Genomic DNA, 26,071 nt, shown 5'->3' on the forward strand with positions numbered 1-26,071 from the left:
ATTCAGAAGGATGTAGGTTGCAGTAGGTACTGGGAGATGAAGAAGCTTGCACAGGACAGAGCAGCATGGAGAGCTGCATCAAACCAGTCTCTGGACTGAAGATCATAACAACAACAAGCCCAACAACATTGCCTGTCTGTAATAAACGATTGAAGTCTGCTCTTTCCTTTCGTGTCGTCCTGCGCCGGTGTCGCTCGTGTGGAACTTAAGCCCTGCAGCGACGGCCGCGGCCGACGTCTGTACCGACTGTGGATTTGTCTGTCGTACTTACGAGTATATCAGGGCGGGAGATGTAATATTATTGGTATTTCCGTCCTATGAAAGCTTTGAGTACCCTTTGAAAGACATTTGTTTTGTATAATTTACATAACTGTAAAGATGCGCATCTAGCGCGGACGCTAATACATCGATTGCCGCAGTCAAAGAAACATTTTAACAGAAGCTGAACTGTCGTTCCGCTTCGATCTAAATAAAAGATGACGGTAGAAAACTTTTGTAGATCTTCAGATTTTAATGTGCTTCTGCTTGTTATGTGAAAACGTAAAGGAGGTCGACTTTTAAGTTAAAAAGTGAGCGGTCTTGCTAGCGCGCAGACAACATTATTAATTAATAAAATTAAAGTAATTCATGTTCGAAACTGTAAATCAGCAAGTTATTGTTATCGGAGGTGTTGAACAGTGCAAGAATTGTCTTCAACGAAAGGAGAAAAGTAGTGCCTATAATTTGTGACAAACGTGAACCAAGGAGACAGCACAGGACAGGCTGAAATCTGATCGCACCATACTGTTAGAAAAGTAATTATGTAAGTTGTATTGTTTATAAATAAGCCCTAATTTGCTAGTGAGAATTGTTGAATATATTTAGTGTTTACCAGACTTATTCTGTTCTTTTCCTTTATACTTTTTTATCCTCTGTGTCATATTATTTTTATAAATGTCAAACAGCCTTTACTACAGCAGAGAATACTGCGGCATCCTGGTCGTAGACAGAAGGCCGCTCCTTGTGTTCTATACAATTCATAGCTGCCCCATTTACTAATGATTTCATTTGCAAATGCATTTTTTTTACTGTTCATTGTGAAAGGTCCCCTAGGTAATTATAAAATTCATACTGATTACGTAAAGAAATCCGGGTTGTTCGTTTCCACATAATAGAAGTCTTTGCGTAATCAAAACCTAGCCTCCTTCTGACACGATCAGGAGCCGACCAGAAGACGGACGTCTTCGACCGCTTTCGTGTCTCCTGTGGCAAAGCTGTGCCAGACTGGAAACACGACATTCTAGTATGAAATACCGATTTAAATTGATAGAATAGAAATATATTTAACGTAATAAAAATAATAATTTTTTTTTATCATACTAGAGAGACTCTCTCAGTTGTGTTGCTTAGACTTTTTGTGTTTCTTGCAGATAAAGTGTACGTAAATGCTGCCTAGAAACCATCATTCAGTCATCGGCTGTTTGCGTGCCCACTCCAAAAGACATAAAGAAATAAGGTTTCCTCACTGTTAGTACCTAAAACGTACGTGGAACGATTGCAGCATTACGATTGGTCGCTGCCGCGTGGAGATTATCGTAATAAGTGAGGAGTTCTTCTGAAAGAGAATTGCGATGTTGAGGTACCTGACGTCCTCGCTGTACAGAATTTGGTAATCTCTGAAACAAAAGATATAAAATTATATATCTAAATTAATTATTTACGCAGATATAGAAAGGCTACTCAGTTCCTTCCGAAATAAATTTGAGAAAATCTCTGTGAACAGAAGAAAAATTAGAAGAAAATATTTCAAAACCTGAAATGAAACATATTTTTAATTATTAAAGACACGTATTCCTATGTCTTCGTTAAATAAAGGTATTTAGCGTCTGTTCCTCAAGTGCGTGAGGGACAGTGTTACGCACATTGCCGTTAAGTGGAAATTCGTAGAGATGTTACAGATCTCACGTTTTTTCCCAGATCGATGTGTTTCTCTGTCTAAACTGATGTGCAGTCTGTTTATCTTGCATAAACTCAATGGAAAATTTGTGTATACTGCGATTATAAGGATCGAAAAACGATGCTGACAAGAAGACGAATGTCAACGTTACACGACCTTAAACGAATCTGGCAGTAGGGTAAGCGGAAAAACGAAATATTAGATTGTGTATACTTTCATTTACAAATATTGTATTAATAAATTCTCGGTAGCGATTCTCTGGCGCTCTATACCAGTGAACTGTTACAGTCAGTCGTGCTTTAGCGTGACTTTCATACATACAGACGGCGGATATCTGCGCGGCCGATTCACATCTTCAGACAGACGCGTTTCCACGCTTCAGATCTGCCCTGACAGTTGCATCCTGCTACACCTGTCGCCGACGATGGCTTAAATTACACTCCCACTGTTCTTCAGATGGTGGTGCTGCGGTCATCATACACATTTCAGACGTACAGCAAACACACAAAAAGAGATATTACAAGAATTTTATGTTATCGAGCTACATAAACATAATCAAATTTATCGACGTACAGTACATTTTTTTGTGAATTGCCATCACTAGCTTCAGACACAGTGTCGAAAAGTGGCTGCCGTGAAATTGAGGCGAAAAACGCATTCACGGAAGTAAAATAAAATGTACTGTATCAGAGTAGACGAATGAATTTATATTTCCGCTTAATGTGCCGTTATTACGTTACTTTTAGCGTTGTTGTTCTTGTTGTTGTGGTCTTCAGTCCTGTCACTGGTTTGATGCAGCTCTCCATGCTAGTCTATCCTGTGCAAGCTTCTTCATCTCCCAGTACCTATTGCAACCTACATCCTTCTGAATCTGCTTAGTGTATTCATCTCTTGGTCTCCCTCTACGATTTTCACCCTCCACGCTGCCCTCCAATGCTAAATTGGTGATCCCTTGATGCCTCAGAACGTGTCCTACCAACCGATCCCTTCTTCTGGTCAAGTTGTGCCACAAACTTCTCTTCTCCCCAATCCTATTCAATACTTCCTCATTAGCTATGTGATCTACCCATCTAATCTTCAGCATTCTTCTGTAGCACCACATTTCGAAAGCTTCTATTCTCTTCTTGTCCAAACTATTTATCGTCCATGTTTCACTTCCATACATGGCTACGCTCCATACAAATACTTTCAGAAACGACTTCCTGACACTTAAATCTATACTCTATGTTAACAAATTTCTCTTCTTCAGCAACGCTTTCCTTGCCATTGCCAGTCTACATTTTATATCCTCTCTACTTCGACCATCGTCAGTTATTTTGCTCCCCAAATAGCAAAACTCCTTTACTACTTTAAGCGTCTCATTTCCTAATCTAATACCCTCAGCATCACCCGATTTAATTCGACTACATTCCATTATCCTAGTTTTGCTTTTGTTGATGTTCATCTTATATCCTCCTTTCAAGACACTATCCATTCCATTCAACTGCTCTTCCAAGTCCTTTGCTGTCTCTGACAGAATTACAATGTCATCGGCGAACCTCAAAGTTTTTATTTCTTCTCGATGGATTTTAATACCTATTCCGAATTTTTCTTTTGTTTCCTTTACTGCTTGCTCAATATACAGATTGAATAACATCGGGGATAGGCTACAACCCTGTCTCACTCCCTTCCCAACCACTGCTTCCCTTTCATGCCCCTCGACTCTTATAACCGCCACCTGGTTTCTGTACAAAATGTAAATAGCCTTTCCCTCCCTGTATTTAGCCCTGCCACCTTTAGAATTTGAAAGAGAGTATTCCAGTCAACATTGTCAAAAGCGTTCTCTAAGTCTACAAATGCTAGAAACGTGGTTTTGCCTTTCCTTAATCTGTCTTCTAAGTTAACTCGTAAGGTCAGTATTGCTTCAAGTGTTCAGATATTTCTTCTTGTAGTGTATCACTGGTAATTACGAGCTACGTAACCCCGTTTGAGTTGAGTGACGAGCGCGTTGTGATTGTTGCCTCTGTCTGTTGCAGAGTACTGCGGCTCGCTCAACTTCTGCCCCAGCGGGACCTTCTGCTGCTTCGACGACATGTGCTGCAAGTGAGTACAACGACGCCTCCTTCAGTGTAGTTTAGTGTAGACGCTGACCGGGACTGTAGCTACTCGTTCCACTACAGCTCCCCACATTCGTGTCTGTGTGTCGAGTGCATCTGCTTTGCGTGGGTGAACTTTTCTTTAAGAAAACCTTCCGAGTTCTGCTCGAAAACCGAATTACTCACCACTATCACCAGAGCTAGAATGAGATCTTCACTCTGCAGCGGAGTGTGCGCTGATATCAATCTTCCTGGCAGATTAAAACTGTGTGCCCGACCGAGACTCGAACTCGGGACCGAGTCTCGGTCCGGCACACAGTTTTAATCTGCCAGGAAGTTTCATCAGCAGAGCTATTGTCCTGTATATCGCTCGTCTGCGTCTCGTCAGACATCCAGAACACGGCCTGTCTTGAGCACACTCACTGCCCCCCTAGTAGAACCAGCTTCTGCTCGGAAGTCGACGCTGACTCCGGAAACGTCCAGTTTGTGCGATCAAAATCCCAGCAGTTCGGCGTCGATCCGGTTTCGGGAACTCGCTGACCGGCCCCAAAAGCGCCGAAGGACGACCGGTGGTCGCGTTCGACTCCTGCCGTAGTCGAGTCAGTACCGTAGCCTGCTTCCCCTCCTGTGCCGTGTTTCTCTGGAACTCTGTCCTCTGGGCCACTTTCACTTCCTCCACGCTGTACTTGAGCAGTAATGAAGGGCAGAGCGGGCGGTCTACCGGGGCGGTGTGTTTGTGGAAAACTATAGCTCGGCGTCGGTAGTCAGGAATGCTCGGGAATATCTCAGTGCTGGATTATGACATACGCTCGACTATCGAGGTCATGTTAAACCTGGTTTCAGTGAGGGATTTCAGCAAAACCTAAAGTTTTAACACGCAGAAACACGTATTTGTATTACTTTTCTATAAAAACAAAACTGAATTAAGAAAAGAATACTGTACTGCTCTGTTAAATCAGTTTAAAGGTCAAAGTTTTACAAAAGTTCAATACAGGTATGTACTGCTTGTACTGAACAAAACAAGTGCCATAGACTTGAAAAGATGGAGGGCAAGCTAATAAAGAAAGCAGAAGGTAATTCTCCGCAATATTGAGAGTCGTAGTGATGTTCAGTCCCAATGGGGCACTGTTAAGTGGGGCGTTCCCCAAGGGTCGGTGCTGGGGCCACTGCTGTTTCTTATTTGTATAAATGATATGCCTTCTAGTATTACAGGTGATTCAAAAATATTTCTGTTTGCTGATGACACCAGCTTAGTAGCGAAGGATCTTGTGTGTTATTGAAACAGTATCAAATAATGTAGTTCATGAAATAAGTTCGTGGCTTGTGGAAAATAATTTGATGCTAAATCACAGTAAGACTCAGTTTTTACAGTTTCTAAGTCACAATTCAACAAGAAACGATATTTTGATCAGACAGAATGGGCATATTACAAGCGAGACGGAACAGTTCAAGTTCCTAGGCGTTCGGATAGATAATAAGCTGTTGTGGAAAGCCAATGTTCAGGATCTTGTTCAGAAACTAAATGCTGCTTTATTTACCATTAGAACAGTATCTGAAATAAGTGACAGTTCAACACGAAAAGCAGTCTACTTCGCATTTTTTCATACGGTTATATGGTATTATTTTTTTGGGGTAATTCTTCTGATTCAAAACGGGTATTTTTGGCTCAAAAACGGGCTGTTCGAGCTATGTGTGGTGTAAGTTCGAGAACCTCTTGTCGACCCTCATTCAATAGTCTGGGAATTCTGACATTGCCCTCACAGTATATATCTGCTTAATGTCGTTTGTTGTTAGCAACATTAGCCTATTCGCAAGAGTTGGCAGCTTTCACTCAGTTAATACTAGGCAGAAATCAAATCTGCATGTGGAGTGCACTTCCTTGACTCTTGTGCAGAAAGGAGTGCATTATTCTGGTGCATCCATTTTCAATAAGCCACCACAAGAACTCAAAAATCTTAGCACTAGCCCAAACACTTTTAAATCTAAACTGAAGAGTTGCCTCACGGCTCACTCCTTCTATTCTGTCGAGCAGCTCCTGGAAGAGCTGAAAAATTAAGCAAATTCCAGTGTTACATTGTTGATTTTCTTTATTTAAACTTACGAACTGTCGCCTGAATACGTTTCTTGTATTTCATTTTATCTGATTCTGCTATCGTGTTATAATTCCGTGTATTGACTCGTTCCATGACCGTGGAGACTTCTCCTTAATTTGGTCCCACGCAACAATAAATAAATAAATAGAAATTACTCAGAATTGCGTGCAGTTTAATTTTAATCACCAATATGTAGATTCAAGGTGGAGGGGGAATAAGCAATTGGAACGGACTCACGGTTTCAGTTTCATCGCCGACGAATGAAAGAGTGTGCTGTGCCAGGGACCTCCCGCACACCAGGCAGCTGTGCTGAGCGGCGCCCCCCGTTCCACCCACACTGCGGATCCGGCGCAGTGCTCCCCCCCCCCCCCCCAGCCCCGCCCACTCCTCACCCCTCTGGGATTCCCGCGGGCAGCTCGGACGCAAATGTGGATCCCTGCTGCAGGCGGTGGATTCACTGCCCATCGAGGCGAATCAGTTACACGAGTGTGCCGAGTCTGTTCCTCCGGACATGTACGAATGTGTTGGACTGCATACCAGGTCCACTACTGTTTCTTGTGCATATTAATGACCTGTCATCTGCTCCATTACCAGATGCCAAGTTTGTCTTATTTGAAGATGATACAAACATTCCAATAAATACACTACTGGCCATTAAAATTGCTACTCCGAAGATGACATGCTACAGACGCGAAATTTAACCGACAGGAAGAAGATGCTGTGTTATGCAAATGATTAGCTTTTCAGAGCATTCACACAAGGTTGGCGCCGGTGGTGACACCTACAAGGTGGTGACATGAGGAAAGTTTCCAACCGATTTCTCATACACAAACAGCAGTTGACCGGCGTTGCCTGGTTCAACGTTGTTGTGATGCCTCGTGTAAGGAGCACAAATGCGTACCATATCCTTTTCGACTTTGATAAAAGTCGGATTGTAGCCTATCGCGATTGCGGTTTATCGTATCGCGACATTGCTGCTCGCGTCGCTCGAGATCCAATGACTGTTAGCAGAATATGGAATCAGTGAGTTCAGGAGGGTAATACGGAACGCCGTGCTGGATCCCAACGGCCTCGTATCACTAGCAGTCGAGATGACAGGCATCTTATCCGCACGGCTGTAACGGATCGTGCAGCCACGTCTCGATCCCTGAGTCACCAGATGGGGACGTTTGCAAGACAACAACCGTCTGCACTGACAGTTCGACGACGTTTGCAGCAGCACGGACCATCAGCTCGGAGACCGTGGCTGCGGTTACCCTCGACGCTGCATCACAGACAGGAGCGCGTGCGACGGTGTTCTCGACGACGAACCTGGGTGCACGAATGGCAAAACGTCATTTTTTCGGATGAATCCGGGCTCTGTTTACAGCATCACGATGCTCGCATCTGTGTTTCGCGACATCGCGGTGAACGCACATTGGGAGCGTGTATTCGTCATCGCCATACTGACGTATCACACGGCGTGACGGTATGGGGTGCCATTGGTTACACGTTTCGGTCACCTCTTGTTCGCATTGGCGGCACTGTGAACAGTGGACGTTACATTTCAGATTTGTTACGACCCTTGGCTCTACTCTTCGTTCGATCCCTGCGAAACCGTACATTTCAGCAGGATAATGCACGACCGCACGTTGCAGGTCCTGTACGGGCTTTTCTGGATACAGAAAATGTTCGACTGCTGCCCTGGCCAGCACATTCTCCAGATCTCTCACCAACTGAAAACGTCTGGTCAATGGTGGCCGAGCAACTGGCTCGTCACAATACGCCAGTCACTACCCTCGATGAACTGTGGTATCGTGTTGAAGCTGCAATGGCAGCTGTACCTGTACACGCCATCCGAGCTCTGTTTTACTCAATGCCCAGGCGTATCGAGACCGTTATTACGGCCAGAGGTGGTTGTTCTGGGTACTGATTTCTCAGGATCTATGCACCCAAACTGCGTGAAAATGTAATCACATGTCAGTTGTAGTATTATATATTTGTCCAATGTGCACTTCTTCTTGGTGTAGCAATTGTAATGTCACTGAACTACTCCTAAACGGCTCGACCGATTACAAAGAATTTTTTTGTATGCGTTTCGATGGCGCTCTGGATGGTTTAGATTCACAAATCAGCCCGGCAGATGGCGCTGCAGTCGGTATCTAGGTTATTTATCTATACTGCAACTAGACGGCTGGATGGGTTGGTGATTCGTGCCAATGAGGACAATAATATTCTGCGATGCCGCCAGCTGTTTCTTCAATATATCGTTGATATGTATGCGAAAACTGAAAGCGAGCGATTACGATATATCAGGTATAATCAAGCGAAACTTCGAGCTGAGGAATACATCCATTTGCGCGATGCTATTGTTGGTAACGTAGATCGAATAACTAATATCAACGACATCGGTACTTATATATTCTTCCATCATCATATATTGGTAGCACACGTCATTTGCATGAATATATTCAAGACGCCATGACTTTTGTCCGCGCGTACGGACGACCAGATTTGTTCATTACATTTACGTGTAATCCAAAATGGGATGAAATTAAAATTGCGTTATTGCCAGGTCAAACTGCAATAGGTTGGCACTATATCACTGCACGTGTCTTCAGACAAAAGTTAAAATCGTTGATGAACTTGATTATACCTTCCTCTGTATTTGGCAAAGCACTTTGCTGGCTGTATTCTGTTGAATGGCAAAAACGAGGTTTGCCACATGCGCATATTTTGATTTGGTTGCTTGACAAAATACAGTCTGAAGAAATTGAGCGGTGCTATGAACATGACGGCGCTGCATGGGCAATGAGAAATGTACGAAACATTTTCCAAAAAATTGTACAAATGATAAAATCATTAATATCGATGGTTATCCATTGTATCGCCGTGGAGACACTGACCATGGTGGTCAATCACATCAATTACGCATGTCAGATGGTACAACAGTTGACACTGACAATCACTGAGTGGTTCTATATTCACCACTGCTGTATAAAATCTACAAAGCACACATATACATTGAGCTCTGCAGTTCGGCGAAGTCCATAAAATATATATGCAAATATGTCCATAAGGGCAGTGATATGGCTGTAGTTGGTGTTCACAATGTTAACGAAAACGATGAAATAACATGGTATCAAATGTGCCGATACATCAGCAGCAGCCGGCCGGTGTGGCCGAGCGGTTCTAGGCGCTTCAGTCTGGAACCGCGTCGCCGCTACGGTCGCAGGTTAGAATCCTGCCTCGGGGCATGGATGTGTGTGATGTCCTTAGGTTAGTTAGGTTTAAGTAGTTCTCAGTTCTAGGGGACTGATGACCTCAGAAGTTAAGTCCCACAGTGCTCAGAGCCATTTGAACCATTTTTTACCATCAGCAGCAATGAAGCAGTTTGGCTTATTTTGGGTTTTCCGATTCACGAAAGAGACCCTGCTGTTATACATTTGTCCGTGCACCTTGAAAATGGACAGTTTGTTTATTGCTCGGTAGAGACTGCTCTACAACGTTCATCAATTGCCCCAAAAACCACATTAACTGAGCTTTTCGAACTATGCAACCGACCAGGTATTCCCGGTCAATTCGCAAAGACATTAATGTAACTGATGTACCACGATATTTCACATGGAACAAACAGTCAAAAAAGTGGGACCCACGAAAGCGAGGTGTTCCGGTTGAAGGATTATGGGAAATACATTAGGCCGATTACACACAGTCCATCCAAAGCGACGCGAATGCTCCTTCTTTAGTTTATTGTTGGTTAATATTCCTGGACCTACGTGCTTCCAATACTTGCGAACAGTCAATGGCATTTTGTACGACGCATAACATGATGCGTGTCGTGAATTACATTTGCTGATGACAACCATAGGGATATTACACTTGCAGATGCAGCATTAAGTTCCTCTCCTCATCAAATTCGCCAATTATTCGCCATATTATTGACGACATATTTTCCATCTCAAGTTTCTATCCTCTGGGACAAACATAAAGTTTCAATGAGCGATGACATTCTGCATCGCATTCGGATCGCTGATCAAGATCCCAATATCGATTTTTAGCCAGAAATATATAACAAAGAGCTAATAAAGATTGAAGATGTTTGCATTCTGATTTCGAATATGCCACTCATTCATTTTGGTATGCCCTCACCTAACCGCCCGGTAAAAGACATCATTAACAGCGACATTCAGCGCGAACAACAGTTCAATACGGCCTCTTTAACTGCTTTCGTTGAAAATAATGAGCACCTAAGAACAAGGATTTTTTTTATACGCACCAGGTAGCACAAGAAAAACGTTTCTCATCTCACTAATAGTTGCGTGCATTCGATCACAAAATCATATTGCCTTAGCAATAGCTTCATCAGGTACTGCTCCCACTTTGGTTGATGGCGGACGGACTGCACATTCAGCACTCAAAGTTGCCGTTGGAAATTCGCACAAATCCAGATGCAGTGTGCAACATAGAAAAGCATTCCGGTATGGCTAAAGTTTTGCAAAAATGCAAAATTATTATCTGGGATGAATGCACTATGGCCCACAAGCCTTCACTTGAAGGTCTCGATAGAATGATGAAAGATCTAACACCAGGCTTTTCAGTGGTGCCTTACTGCTGCTGTCCGGTGATTTTAGACAGACATTGCCGGTCATTCCGCGCGCTACGTATGCGGATGAAATTAACGGATGTATAAAACAATCTTATCTATAGCGAAATGTCAGTACATTACGTCTTAACACAAATATACGTGTTCAACTGCAGAACGATCCATTGGCACTGTCATTCTCCGAGCAACTGCTCAACATTGGAAATGGAACAATACCATTGCGTGGAGAGACACAATGCATCAAATTGCCAGACAATTTCTGCAACATGGTAAATACGATAGATGCTTTGATTGAAAGCATATTTCCAGATTTACAAGCTAATTATATTTATCATGCGTGGCTTCGTGAACGAGCTATTTTAGCCGCAAAAAAATATCGATGTTGACGCTATTAACTTCAAAATACAACAGTCATTGCCGGGCAATGAGATATTGTTCAAATCGATCGACACTGTTACCAATCCTGACGAAGCAGTCAACTATCGTGCTGAATTTTTGAATTCGCTGGATTTACCAGGAATGCCACCACATAACTTGCGATTAAAAACTGGCTCACCTATCATTTTGCTTAGGAATTTAAATGCACCTAAGATATGCAACGGTACAAGATAAGTCATTAAAAAAATTATGGGCAATGTTCTTGAAGCTACAATTTTGAACGGCAAATTTGAAGGTGAAGTCGTTCTCCTGCCACGAATCCCAATGATCCCTTCACACTCACGCATTTCGTTCAGACGTCGGCAATTTCCAATTTGCTTGGCATTTGTCATGACTATTAATAAGTCACAAGGTCAAACAATGTCGATTTGTGGGTTGGATCTAGAAAATCCGGTCTTTTCACATGGCCAATTACGTGTGGCGTGTTCTCGCGTTGGAAAACCGTCAAGTTTATTCATTTTTACTCCTCAGGAATTGACTAAAAATATTGTTCATCACCTGGCATTAAGATAAAATTAAACAAAATTATTGATTATAACGAATTGTTTTTAGAAAAATTTATGTTATTTCTAAATAAAGAATAATGAAATTATTGTATAATTTGTCCTCCATTTCATACTTGGTTTAATATCCTAATCGCTTGAAATATCTTGCAGGACAGCGTCTGTGGGGCCCGCTGGTCAAACACAAATTTAGAAAGGGCAGCTAATCAAATTTTTACTGACATTAATAAGTGGTTCATAGCCAGTTAACTGTCATTAAACTTTGAAAAGACCCACTATATGCAGTTCAGAACTTCTGAGAGATTTCCTTCTGGTGTGTGTATAAAATATGACGACATGGAAATAGGACAAGTTGAGAGTGTAAAATTCTTGGGATAAATTCAGTTGGGAGCAACATACTAACGACCTGCTAAAGCCCTTAAACAAGTCTGTGTTTGAATTGCGAATGGTGTCAGACATAGGAGATATTAATATAAAAATACGGGCATATTTTGCTTATTTTCACTCCATTGTGTCATACGGTATCATATTTTGGGGTAACTTGACAAACAGAGAAAAAATTGTATAATGAGAGTAATGAGTAGTGTAAATCCAAGAACATCGTGTGGAAACCTATTCAAAGAATTGGGGATATTAACCACAGCTTCTCAGTATACTTATTCCTTAATGAAGTTCGTTGTAAATGGTACATCTGTTTTTCCAACTAACTGCTTAGTACACAGTATCAATACTAGGAATAAGAACAATATACATAAAGATTTTAAATCACTTACTCTTGCCCAGAAAGGAGTCCAGTATTCAGCAACGCATATTTTCAATAAGTTACCAGCAACCATTAAGAGTTTAGTTTCAGACGACGCACAATTTAAACATAAGTCAAAAGAATTTTTGGTGGACAACTCCTTCTATTCCAGCTATGAGTTTCTCATCAAGTGCAGTAGATCATTTTACTGAAAATTTATTATACTTTAATTTTTGACAATAGTTGGTTGTAACACCCAAGTAACTACCTACTGTGTGAATGATGGATGTATGGAAAGAAGATGTAAGTCTTAAGCCTGTAAATAGTGGAAGTTTAATTTTAAATCTTGTACATAATCTGACTGTTCTGAAATGAGGATCACTGAAATGAATAATTTACTTTAATTTTTGACAATACTTGGTTGTAATAGCCAAGAAACTAGGAAATGTCTGAATGATGGATTTAATGAAAGCAGATGTAAGTATTAAACCCGTAAATAATAGAAGTTTAAATTTAATGCATGTACATAATTTTACTGTTTATTGACTGAGGATAATTAAAATTAATTAAACTCAAGTTTTGCTATTTAGGGAGTAAAATAACCGATGATGGTCGAAGTAGAGAGGATATAAAATGTAGACTGGCAATGGCAAGGAAAGTGTTTCTGAAGAAGAGAAATTTGTTAACATCGAGTATAGATTTAAGTGTCAGGAAGTCGTTTCTGAAAGTATTTGTATGGAGTGTAGCCATGTATGGAAGTGAAACATGGACGATAACTGGTTTGGACAAGAAGAGAATAGAAGCTTTCGAAATGTGGTGCTACAGAAGAATGCTGAAGATAAGGTGGGTAGATCACGTAACTAATGAGGAGGTATTGAATAGGATTGGGGAGAAGAGAAGTTTGTGGCACAACTTGACTAGAAGAAGGGATCGGTTGGTAGGACATGTTTTGAGGCATCAAGGGATCACAAATTTAGCATTGGAGGGCAGTGTGGAGGGTAAAAATCGTAGAGGGAGACCAAGAGATGAATACACTAAGCAGATTCAGAAGGATATAGGTTGCAGTAGATACTGGGAGATGAAGAAGCTTGCACAGGATAGAGTAGCATGGAGAGCTGCATCAAACCAGTCTCAGGACTGAAGACCACAACAACAACAACAAGTTTTTCTAATTAAAATTTTGTAATGTGTTTATCTGACATGTTCCACATCCAGGAGGATTCCCTCTTTTATGTGCCTATTGAATGAATAATTAATCTGATCTAACTTATCTGCCACTGATGGTTTAGCTCATATCTCCTTCTGAGTCCTCTGGAAAACGATAACTTTTTTCTTGGATTCAGCTCTTTGATGAAAAAAAAATATTTTGTGTGATGTACAGATTCATTTTGTTTTCTAATTTCATGTACACGCTGAATCACCTAGTATTGCCACCAAGAATGACTCCTAGAGTGTGGCAGTAGCTGAAACGCTTGTGGCACAGATGTTGCATGGGACAATGGGGGCCATAATAAGACGTTGGTTTATTTGTTGCTATGTCGGGTCGCGTCAGAGATACGAAGGTGAACTTTGGCATTCCTTATCACATCGGCACTTATCGAAGCACATGTTCTGACAGTCGTCTCTCGCATGTCGTGCAAATAGTAAATATGCGCCGAATACGGCGTGCACTAACACGTAAACACTAGAGATGGGCAAAACTGTTCTTTTCAGAGATTGGATCAGAACTGTTCACTCCCTGAAATGAATTAGCTCTTTTTCATGACTCACCACTCATTTACAATATAAAATAAATGGAAGGCACATTGCCCTTTAAACTTGGTTTATTCCAGTACTATACCTGTATTTTGATCTTATTTGATCCTATTTTGAAGTAACACAGATAATGAGTAAGAATTTTGTATTGTTTATTGAAATTTCCACGATATGACAGTTTTTGATTATTGATTTATTTTGCACTATCGTGGTTTTTTGGGTGATCGGAAAATGTTGTAACTTGAGATTTACATTAACAATATATTTGGCTGTAACGTATTAAAATTTCATTAACCTCATACAAATACATCGCAAGCCATATATTTTTAAAGTGAACATTTCCTTTCGAAGACGCCTAAAATCGCAAAATCCGTACCAGAATAAGAAAAAAAATATAAATTTGACTGTAAAACGAAAGTGCTGCATATAGCCTTACGCAGAATAAAACAAGGAAAATATTGGTGTATCACATTTTGCGATACGTTTATCGGTTCGCTCGTAATTAAAGCGTAAATTCGAGTGTCTATAATAAAAATCCTATAGTAAGAGGAGTCATCAGGAACCTAATCTAATCAGTTTAAACAAATAAAAATAAAATAAAAACAATTGATGTATACATAACATAATAATGTAATATACATAGCGGCATTACTACGAAGAACAATATCCAGTGGGGACGAACTCCGATGCAGAGGCGCCGAGTCGAGCAGATCGAGCCGCGAGCTGTTTTACTGCGTGAGCTGAGACCGCAGAGACCACAGTGACACCTGAGTCGCTTTGCTCGACGCTCTGGCTAGAGTCGAGACGGTGGGGCGAGCGTTGAGCGGGCGAGTTCCGAGGGAGGGGGTAGCGGTGAACTCACCCGCTCCGAGACAAATAGTTCGTTGCCTTGCGAGCGGCTTTTTGCAAGTAGTTCCTATGTTATCCGCTAGGTGGCTCTCTGTCCTGTTGCTCGCATCAACTGCCCAGAGGGCAGGACGTGCGACTGAAACGATCGCCGACAGAGTGCGATGCGAAGTTACGCTGCGCCAGAACACAAAATCCAATGGGGCACTGCACAATGCAGGCAGCCAAGGTAGAAGCAGGGCAGAGGCCGGCGCTGGCTGTGTTGGGTGGCGTGCACTGTGCTGTGACCAGCAGAGGCGCTGCTGATATGCTCCGTCTCTCTCTCTCTCTCTCTCTCTCTCTCTCTCTGCCGTGGGAAACGTTTGGAGCTACCGTTCTTTTTTTCTGAATCACTGATTGTTTACTCCTTTGAAAGATTGAACTCTATGAATTAGTTCAAGAGCGGATCCCCCATCTCTAGTAAACACCATTCGCACGTAAACACCATTCGACAGTTTCGCAATACAACACTAACAGGGAAGGTAACACTAGTATCGTCGAATCAAGCGGATGTGAATCGTGTATTCCTTCGAAGAACAAGTCGGTATCCTTCTCATTTACGGAGAACGCCAACGAAATTCACTGAGGAAAAAAAAGTGGCTCTGAGCACTATGGGACTTAACAGCTGTGGTCATCAGTCCCCTAGAACTTAGAACTACTTAAACCTAACTAAGGACATCACAAACATCCATGCCCGAGGCAGGATTCGAACCTGCGACCGTAGGAGTCACGCGGTTCCAAACTGTAGCGCCTAGAACCGGTCGGCTACACACGCCGGCAAATTCACTGAGAGCTAGAGACGTATACGCTGAAAGATATCTTCAGCGTACTCACACTACACGTCGTACATTTAAATGTGTGTACGATAAATTGAGAACAACTGGTTTTCTAACGCATCGGAAACATATCCGGCAGAGGAAAGTTACTAACGGGGAAACGGAAATTCGTGTTCTGGCACCGTGATTCGAGACCCTTGGGTCAGTTGGCGTCAAATGGCGAGGGAATGTGGCACGAGCCACAGCACTGTTGTTCGTGTTCTTCTGCATCGCCACTAATTACGTCCTCACCATATCAGTCCCCACCACGAATTAACTGGTACGGATTGCACGCGTCGCGTTGCATTCAGCCGATGGGCTTAACTTCAGATTCAGAGCGATGAGGCAGTTATTAATTTGATTTTATTTACTGATGAGGTGACATTCACGAACCAGGGAAAAGTTAATTTGCATAACATGTATTATTGGGAAACTGAATAATCCTTGTCGGCTGCGGCAAGTTGCACACCAAAAATCATGGTCGGTGAATGTATGGTGTGAGATCCTGGAGGACAGAATTATAGGCCCCTATTTCATCGAAGGAAATCTTAATGGTAGGAAGTACACCACATCCCTGCAAGAAACATAAAATCCCGTTACTTCTCTGCGATCCTTTTTATGTCAATGATTGGCAACCAGTGCTGTACAATCGCAATAAAGTCACGGGATGTTCAAATGACTCTTTTATTAGAACATGTTACGCGCTTCGGTATTACACCCGTCTTCAGACATATGTTACCAGAAAGTACAAAACGTAAGTGAACAGCACACTGAACACGTCTCAACGTTACAGAAAATAGGATCTGGTCATACGAGATACATACCACAAACTTGAACTCGTTCCTAACCAACCAGGCGTACAGCCTCGACAACTCAAAGAAAGTGTCCGACAACATATGACTACAGCTGCGACACGAGCAGTCCTGAAGCAGAGCGTAAACTGACGCCAAACAAGTCGACTAGCAGCGGAGCGCCCTCGGTAGGGGGCTCTGCACGGTCATGTGCTGCATGCGTCCACATGTCATTTAATAATAAATATACACTCAACATATAACGTCTAACAAGGTGTAATTAGGACTAGCAACCGCAATAGTACTTCAGTACACGTTAACACTAAAGGATTAAAACAAATTAAAAAAACTTCAAATTTTTTTACATTCCCATACTATACCTGTAGCCCGTAGTGGTGGCGCTATGCCCAACTCAAACCATATGTCAATATAAAATAAATAATAGGCTGGGGGGAATTCTGTCATGAACAAACCTTTCAACCTACCAAATCACTAAAAGAATACCACCAAATTAAATATAACCAACATTATCCTCTCAAACTGAAACCCTGTGATCATCTCGCGTTGTGATCATCTCGCGTACGCAAACGTCTTACGCGCCATCTCTTAAAGCCAACAGGAATGCATGGAGCACATGAGCGTGCAGAGCCCCCTACCGAGGACACTTCGATGGTAGTCGACTTGTTTGGCGTCAATTTACGCTCTGCTTCAAGACTGCCCGTGTCGCAGCTATACTCATATGTTGTCGGACACTTTCTTTGAGTTGTCATCGCTGTACGCCTGGTTGGTTAGGAAGGAGTTGAGGTTTGTGGTATGTATCTCGTATGACCAGATGTAATTTTCTGTAACGTTGAGATGTGCTGAGTGTGCTTTTCTCTTATGTTTTTTTACTTTTTTGTAACAGATGTCTGAAGATGGGTGTAATACCGAAACGCATAGCATGTTCTAATAAAAGAGTCATTTGAACTGCTCACGACTTTCTCGAGATTGTACAGCAGTGGTTGCCAATTATTAACAGAATTTGGTATCGACGCGGCGAGTGTCCGGCACGTTTAACGCTGGTGGCCAGAAATGAGTTGTTGAGACAATTCCCAAATCGTTGGATTGTCCATGGAGGAGATGTGTCGTGGCCGGCTCGTTCGCCAGACTTGACGCCTCTGGATTTTTTCTTGTGGGGGTTCGCAAAAGACATTATTTATAAAGACGTTCCGACTACACCTGAAGATATCTGAAAGACAATTGTCAGAGCACGTGCTTCGATAAGTACCGACGTAATAAGGAACACCACTCAATCCACGATAAGAAGATTGCAGCACTGCACTGATACGAATGGTCATCACTTCGAACACCTTCTGTAAACGGACGTTCATGCCACCTTCGTGAACTTCGTTGACCTTCAAAGACCTTACTGCTACACATAAATGGATTCGTCTTGATAGCCGCTACCAGAAAATAAGTACTAAACTATTGCATCCCATTTAAAAAAACAAAGTTGACCATATTGCTGAAGTGGACCCCACCTAGCAACAAAAAACTAACGTCATATTATGGCCCCCGTTGTCCCATGCAACATTTGTCCTACAAACGTTTCAGCTACTGTCACACTTTTGGAGTTATTCTTCATGGCAATAGTTAGTCACTGACCCTGTATATCCCCACGAAACCACGCATTCGTATAAAATAAGTCACTTCTTCAAATAGGACAATGATCCTTCCATCTTACCAACCATACTTACGGTGGACGAAGACCTGTTAGATTGTAACTAAATCTACACTACTGGCCATTAAAATTGCTACACCACGAAGATGATATGCTACAGACGCGAAATTTAACCGAGAGGAAGAAGATGATTTGATATGCGAATGATTAGCTTCTCAGAGAATTCACCCAAGGTTGGCGCCGTTGGCGACACCTACAACGTGCTGACAGGAACAAAGTTTCCAACCGATTTCTCGTACACAAACAGCAGTTGACCGGCGTTGCCTGGTGAAACGTTGTTGTGATGCCTCGTGTAAAGAGGAGAAATGCGTACCATCACGTTTCCGACATTGATAAAGGTCGGATTGCAGCCTATCGCGATTGCGGTTTATCGTATCGCGATATTGCTGCTCGCGTTGGTCGAGATCCGATGACTTTTAGCAGAATATGGCATCGGTGGGTTCAGGAGGGTACTACGGAACGCCGTGCTGGATCCCAACGGCCTCGTATCACTAGCAGTCGAGATGACAGGCATCTTATCCGCACGGCTGTAACGGATCGTGCGGCCACGTCTCGATCCCCGAGTCAACAGATGGGGACGTTTGCAAGACAACAACCGTCTGCACGAACAGTACGACGACGTTTGCAGCAGCATGGACTATCACCTCGGGGTCCGTGGCTGCGCTTGACATCACAGACAGGAGCGCCTGCGATGGTGTACTCGACGTCGAACCTGGGTGCACGAATCGCAAAGCGTCATTTTTTCGGACGAATCCAGGTTCTGTTTACAGCATGACGATGGTCACATCCGTGTTTGGCGACATGGCGGTGAACGCACATTGGAAGCGTGTATTCGTCATCGCCAGAGTGGCGTATCACCCGGCGTCATGGTATGGGGTGCCATCGGTCACCTCTTGTTCGCATTGACGGCACCTTGAACAGTGGACGTTACACTTCAGATGTGTTACGACCCGTGGCTCTACCCTTCACTCGATTCCTGCGAAACCCTACATTTCAGCAGGATAATGCACGACGGCACGTTGCAGGTCCTGTACGGGCCTTTCTAGATACAGAAAATGTTCGACTGCTGTCCTGGCCAGCACATTCTCCAGATCTCTCACCAATTGAAAACGTCTGGTCAATGGTGGGCGAGCAACTGGCTCGTCACAATACGCCAGTCACTACTCTCGATGAACTGTGGTATCGTGTTGAAGCTGCACGGGCAGCTGTACCTGTACACGCCATCCAAGGTCTGTTTGACTCAATGCCCAGGCGTATCGAGACCGTTATTATGGCCACAGGTGATTCCTCAGGATCTGTGCACTCAAATTGCGTGAAAATGTAATCACATGTCCGTTGTAGTATAATATATTTGTCGAATGAATACCTGTTTATCATGTGCATTTCTTCTTGGTGTAGCAATTTTAATGGCCAGTAGTGTACGTTCGTTAAAGAGACACTTTATAAAAGTAAAAGTCCTGTAGGACACTCAGAGCGAAAGCAGGAAGTAAATGAACGCCTTTCGGCGCTAGGACGCAGCTGGCCCTTCTTTTATGTATTATTGTATCACGAGGAAGCGAGGAAGAGGATGTCCGTATGGGTGGGCGGTGACCTGTTTCTGCAACACAGACGCACACGTGGATTAATACGGGACAGGAAGCGGTACAAGCTCATCAGTAATGGTCCTCCTGCAGACTGATAGTAGTAGTGGTAGGGTATTCTGCGTTACGGCAGGTCTTGCCGTGGGTTAAGCCTCTTCCACTTTTGTCTGTCCATAATGAATTAAGAAGGGAGACAGAAAAAGCAAAGGAGAAATGGCTGACAGAAAAGTGTGACACGATAGAGGAGTTAGAGAAAGGAAAATACGATTTGATGTGCAAAGAAGCAATGGATTTGACATTCAGGGAAAAGAGAAACAACAATGGACTAAAGGAAGTAGAGGCAGCAGTCGGTAAAATGGGGAGTGAACCCCAAGAAATAATGAGAAGATGGGAAGAATAGCCATTCTATATATTCTTCCCATCTTCTCGCACGATGCAGACAGCCGACCGAGTGAAGAAGACCTTGTGATAGAAGAAGAAGACAAAGTCGCAGATGATGACAAAGGAAATGCAATACTAACCAGTGAGATTGAAGAATCTATGAAGGAGATGAAAAATGGAAAGGCAATGGGAATTGATGAGATTCCTGCGGAACTGTTAAAGTCATTGGAGAAAGAAGGGAAAAGGGAGTCGATTGAATTGTGTAATCAAATGGAAAATGACCGTAGGACTTTACAGGAAGTATCTCAATACCTACAGAAAAGAAAAAGAACGGCAAAAAGTGAGAGGAACATAGAAGAGTGAGCGTGATGTCGCGTGCAGCCAAAGTCTTGCTGAGGACGGTCAACAGAAGCTATATGGAAAGCTGAATTGCGTAATAGGATAGGAACAATTCTGTTTCAGGCGAGGAGTGCGAACTAGAGATGCCATTGGGCTACTGAGATTGTTAGGGGAGAGACACACGGAGAAGAAAAGGAAGGTGTATGTTGTGTTCATTGATCTTGAGAAGGCTGTTGACTGTATCATATGGGTCAAATTGATGGAAATCCTAAGGAAACATGGACTGGATGGATAGACGGCTAATTAGACATTTATATTTGAACCAGAGAGCAAGAGTAACAATGGGAGGTGTGATGAGTGAAGAAATTGAACTGGGAAGAGGTGTAAGACAAGGTTGCTGTTTATCACCAGCACTGTTCAATATATATCTGGAGGAAATTATTAGTGAAATTTTTGATGGAAGAGGAATTTGTATAAGGGTCAGAGAGTGGAGTCTATAAGATTTACAGACAACATGGTTGTGATGGCAGGGAGTGCAAGAGAGATGGAACAAGTGAATAACTTCAATTACTTGGGAGGTGTAATAAAGGATGATATGTATTGCTGAACAGAAATTAAGAAAAGAATTGCAATGGAAAAAGGACGATTCGAGAGGAAACAGAAATTACTTTGTGGTCCACTAAACAAAAATCTAAGGAAAACAGTTGCCAAATGTTGCATCTGGAGCGTTGCACTGTATGGAGCAGAGACCTGGACATTGAGGAAGGAAGATGAAAGAAGACTGGAGGCGCTAGAGATGTGGGTATGGAGAACAATGGAAAAAGTTAAATGGGAAGACCGAGCGAGGAATGATGAAGTATTAAGAAGAGTTGGAGAAGAAAGAAGCATGCTGAAAGTCATCAGAAAGGGAAAACGGAGCTTCATTGGACATTGTTTGAGGGGAGGCTGTTGATTGAAGGAAGGAATAGAAGAAATGGTGGAGGGAAAAAGGGGAAGAGGAAAAAGAAGATATCAAATGCTAGAGAATATCAAAGGACGCAAATATTCAGAAATGAAAAGACTGGCCATGGACAGACAAAAGTGGAAGAGGCTTAACCCGTGCAGACTGATGTACAGTCAATGAAACCAGTCACTCTATAGTCGCTAATCTGGTCACTAGGTACTGCCATACCCTGTGACGAACTGAACCCACTCTGCGACTAAACTGCCAGATGCCTAACTGGATGACCGAGGGACTGAGTGAGCGAGGCCCCCCGGTTATTGGTGGCGGCCTAAATACGTGCTCTCGAAAGGGCGTTGGTGGCGCTTTGCCTGTGGGTGTGTCCCTGGCTTCCCGTGCTCGGCGCTGTCGACCCAGCGCCTGCTAATCGATCTCTGCGCTTCATCTTTGCCGACCGGTGTACTGGCGACAGCACACACCGGCACGTCTCCGATCTACAGCCTCGCGGAAGGGAACCGGTCCCAGCGGACGTTCAGAGCGAGGCCACCTCCCTGCCTCCCCCGAATGTCGGCCATCTTCAAAGCACTCACGTGATGTCGTTTCCTGTCGTTCCCTGCAGAACAGGGAATCAGCGATCATAAAGCGGTTACGGCATCGATGATTTCAGCCGTAAATAGGAATATTAAAAAGGGTAGGAAGATTTTTCTGTTTAGAAAAAGTGACAAAAGGCAGATTTCAGAGTACCTGTTGGCTCAACACAAAAGTTTTGTCTCAAGTACAGATACTGTTGAGGATCAGTGGACAAAGTTCAAAACCGTCGTACATTATGCGTTAGATGAGTATGTGCCAAGCAAGATCGTAAGAGATGGAAAAGAGCCACCGTGGTACAACAACCGAGTTAGAAAACTGCTGCGGAAGCAAAGGGAACTTCACAGCAAACATAAACATAGCCAAAGCCTTGCAGACAAACAAAAATTACGCGAAGCGAAATGTAGTGTGAGGAGGGCTATGCGAGAGGCGTTCAATGAATTCGAAAGTAAAGTTCTATGTACTGACTTGGCAGAAAATCCTAAGAAATTTTGGTCTTATGTCAAAGCGGTAGGTGGATCAAAACAAAATGTCCAGACACTCTGTGACCAAAATGGTACTGAAACAGAGGATGACAGACTAAAGGCCGAAATACTAAATGTCTTTTTCCAAAGTTGTTTCACAGAGGAAGATTGCACTGTAGTTCCTTCACTAGATTGTCGCACAGATGACAAAATGGTAGATATCGAAATAGACGACAGAGGGATAGAGAAACAATTAAAATCGCTCAAAAGAGGAAAGGCCTCTGGACCTGATGGGATACCAGTTCAATTTTACACAGAGTACGCGAAGGAACTTGCCCCCCTTCTTGCAGCGGTGTACCGTAGGTCTCTAGAAGAGCGTAGCGTTCCAAAGGATTGGAAAAGGGCACAGGTCATCCCCGTTTTCAAGAAGGGACGTCGAACAGATGTGCAGAACTATAGACCTATATCTCTAACGTCGATCAGTTGCAGAATTTTGGAACACGTATTGTGTTCAAGTATAATGACTTTTCTGGAGACTAGAAATCTACTCTGTAGGAATCAGCATGGGTTTCGAAAAAGACGGCCATGTGAAACCCAGCTCGCGCTATTCGTCCACGAGACTCAGAGGGCCATAGACACGGCTTCGCAGGTAGATGCCGTGTTTCTTGACTTCCGCAAGGCGTTCGATACAGTTCCCCACAGTCGTTTAATGAACAAAGTAAGAGCATATGGACTATCAGACCAATTGTGTGATTGGATTGAGGAGTTTCTAGATAACAGGACGCAGCATGTTATTCTCAATGGAGAGAAGTCTTCCGAAGTAAGAGTGATTTCAGGTGTGCCGCAGGGGAGTGTCGTAGGACCGTTGCTATTCACAATATACATAAATGACCTGGTGGATGACATCGGAAGTTCATTGAGGCTTTTTGCAGATGATGCTGTGGTGTACCGAGAGGTTGTAACAATGGAAAATTGTAATGAAATGCAGGAGGATCTGCAGCGAATTGACGCACGGTGCAGGGAATGGCAATTGAATCTCAATGTAGACAAGTGTAATGTGCTGCGAATATACAGAAAGATAGATCCTTTATCATTTAGCTACAAAATAGCAGGTCAGCAACTGGAAGCAGTTAATACCATAAATTATCTGGGAGTACGCATTAGGAGTGATTTAAAATGGAATGATCTTATAATGTTGATCGTCGGTAAAGCAGATGCCAGACTGAGATTCATTGGAAGAATCCTAAGGAAATGCAATCCGAAAACAAAGGAAGTAGGTTACAGTACGCTTGTTCGCCCACTGCTTGAATACTGCTCAGCAGTGTGGGATCCGTACCAGATAGGGTTGATAGAAGAGATAGAGAAGATCCAACGGAGAGCAGCGCGCTTCGTTACAGGATCATTTAGTAATCGCGAAAGCGTTACGGAGATGATAGATAAACTCCAGTGGAAGACTCTGCAGGAGAGACGCTCAGTAGCTCGGTCCGGGCTTTTATTGAAGTTTCGAGAACATACCTTCACCGAAGAGTCAAGCAGTATATTGCTCCTTCCTACGTATATCTCGCGAAGAGACCATGAGGATAAAATCAGAGAGATTAGAGCCCACACAGAGGCATACCGACAATCCTTCTTGCCACGAACAATACGAGACTGGAATAGAAGGGAGAACCGATAGAGGTACTGAAGGTACCCTCCGCCACACACCGTCAGGTGGCTTGCGGAGTATGGACATAGATGTAGATGTAGAACGCAGGCATTGAGCCTCGCTACAGCCGGGCCGGAATTGTTACTTACGGGATGCCACAGAGGACAGTACTGATGACTCTCGTCTACATTTACGACTACATCTACACGGTTACTCTGCAATTCATACTTAGGTGCTTGGCAGAGGGTTCATCGAACCATTTTCGTACTACTTCTCTACCATTCCACTCTCAAATGGCGTGTGCGAAAAAGGAAGACCTAAATCTTTCTCTTATTTTATGATGATGATCATTTCTCCCTATGTAGGTGAGTGTCAACAAAATATTTTCGCATTCAGAAGAGAAAGTTGGTGATTGAAATATCGTAAATAGATCTCGCCACAAAGAAACCGCCTTTGTTTGAGTGACTGCCACCCCAACTCGCGTATCATATCAGTGACACCCTCACCCCTATTTCGCGATAACAGGAAACGGACTGCCCTTCTTCAAACTTTTTCGATGTCCGCCGTCAAACTATAAGCAGTCAACTGTACTGCCTAATGCAACGAGCCAAAAATCCTGGAAAATTTGATAGACACACCAGAATATCCGGTCTGCTGGTTTGGTGAGTACCAGATTATTGCCACCTTACGGTATCTCGCCGTAACAGCTACGATGATGATCCCAGAATGAGATTTTCACTCTGCAGCGGAGTGTGCGCTGATACGAAACTTCCTGGCAGATTAAAACTGTGTGCCCGACCGAGACTCGAACTCGGCAGTTCGAGTCTCGGTCCTACACACAGTTTTAATCTGCCAGGAAGTTTCATATGATGATCATTATGTTTGCTAAAGTTATGGAGAAGGTTGTATATACAAGGTTACTGGAGCATTTAAATTCACATAATTTGCTGTCAAATGTACAGTTTTGTTTTACAAATGATTTAACGACTGAAAATGCTATATTCTCTTTTCTCTGTGAGGTTTTGGACGAATTAAATAAAAGGTTGCGAACGCTAGGTGTTTTCTTTGATTTAACGAAGGCTTTTCACTGGGTAGACCACAAAATATTACTGCAGAAGTTGGACCATTATGGAGTAAGGGGAGTACCTTACAATTGGTTCGCCTCTTACATTTAGAACAGAAACCAGAAGGTAATTCTCCGCAATATTGAGAGTGGTTGTGATGTTCAGTCCCAATTGGGCACTGTTAAGTGGGGCGTTCCCCAAGGGTCGGTGCTGGTGCCACTACTGTTTCTTATTTATATAAATGATATGCTTTCTAGTATTACAGGTGATTCAAAAATATTTCTGTTTGCTGATGACACCAGCTTGGTAGTGAAGAATCCTGTATGTGATATTGAAACATTATCAAATAATGTAGTTCATGAAATAAGTTCGTGGCTTGTGGAGAATAATTTGATGCTAAATCACAGTAAGACTTAGTTTTTACAGTTTCTAACTCACAATTCCACAAGAACCGATATTTTGATCAGACAGTATGGGCATATTATAAGCGAGACGGATCAGTTCAAGATCCTAGGAGTTCGGATGGATAGTGAAGTGTTGTGGAAAGCCCGTGTTCAGGATCTCGTTCAGAAACTAAATGCTGCTTTATTTACCATTAGAACAGTATCTGAAATAAGTGACAGTTCAACAAGAAAAGTAGTGTACTTCGCATATTTTCATACGCTTATGTCATATGGTATTATTTTTTGGGATAATTCTTCTGATTCAAATAGGGTTTTTTTGGCTCAAAAA

The 26,071-nt window shown here is 42.9% G+C and overlaps 1 protein-coding gene across 3 annotated transcripts in view; it reads left to right on the top strand.

Moving 5' to 3' along the window:
* LOC126143485 (uncharacterized) overlaps positions 1–26,071 on the top strand; it is a 131,094-nt gene that overhangs the window by 86,136 nt on the left and 18,887 nt on the right. For all 3 annotated transcript variants that reach the window (XM_049915407.1, XM_049915405.1, XM_049915406.1), the window contains exon 2: positions 3,952–4,018. In XM_049915407.1, the coding sequence (XP_049771364.1) occupies positions 3,952–4,018 (67 nt within the window). The remainder of the gene's footprint in view (positions 1–3,951; positions 4,019–26,071) is intronic.

The sequence above is a fragment of the Schistocerca cancellata genome, unplaced genomic scaffold (genome assembly GCF_023864275.1).
Source record: "Schistocerca cancellata isolate TAMUIC-IGC-003103 unplaced genomic scaffold, iqSchCanc2.1 HiC_scaffold_808, whole genome shotgun sequence".
NCBI classification, from domain to species: Eukaryota; Metazoa; Arthropoda; class Insecta; order Orthoptera; family Acrididae; genus Schistocerca; species Schistocerca cancellata.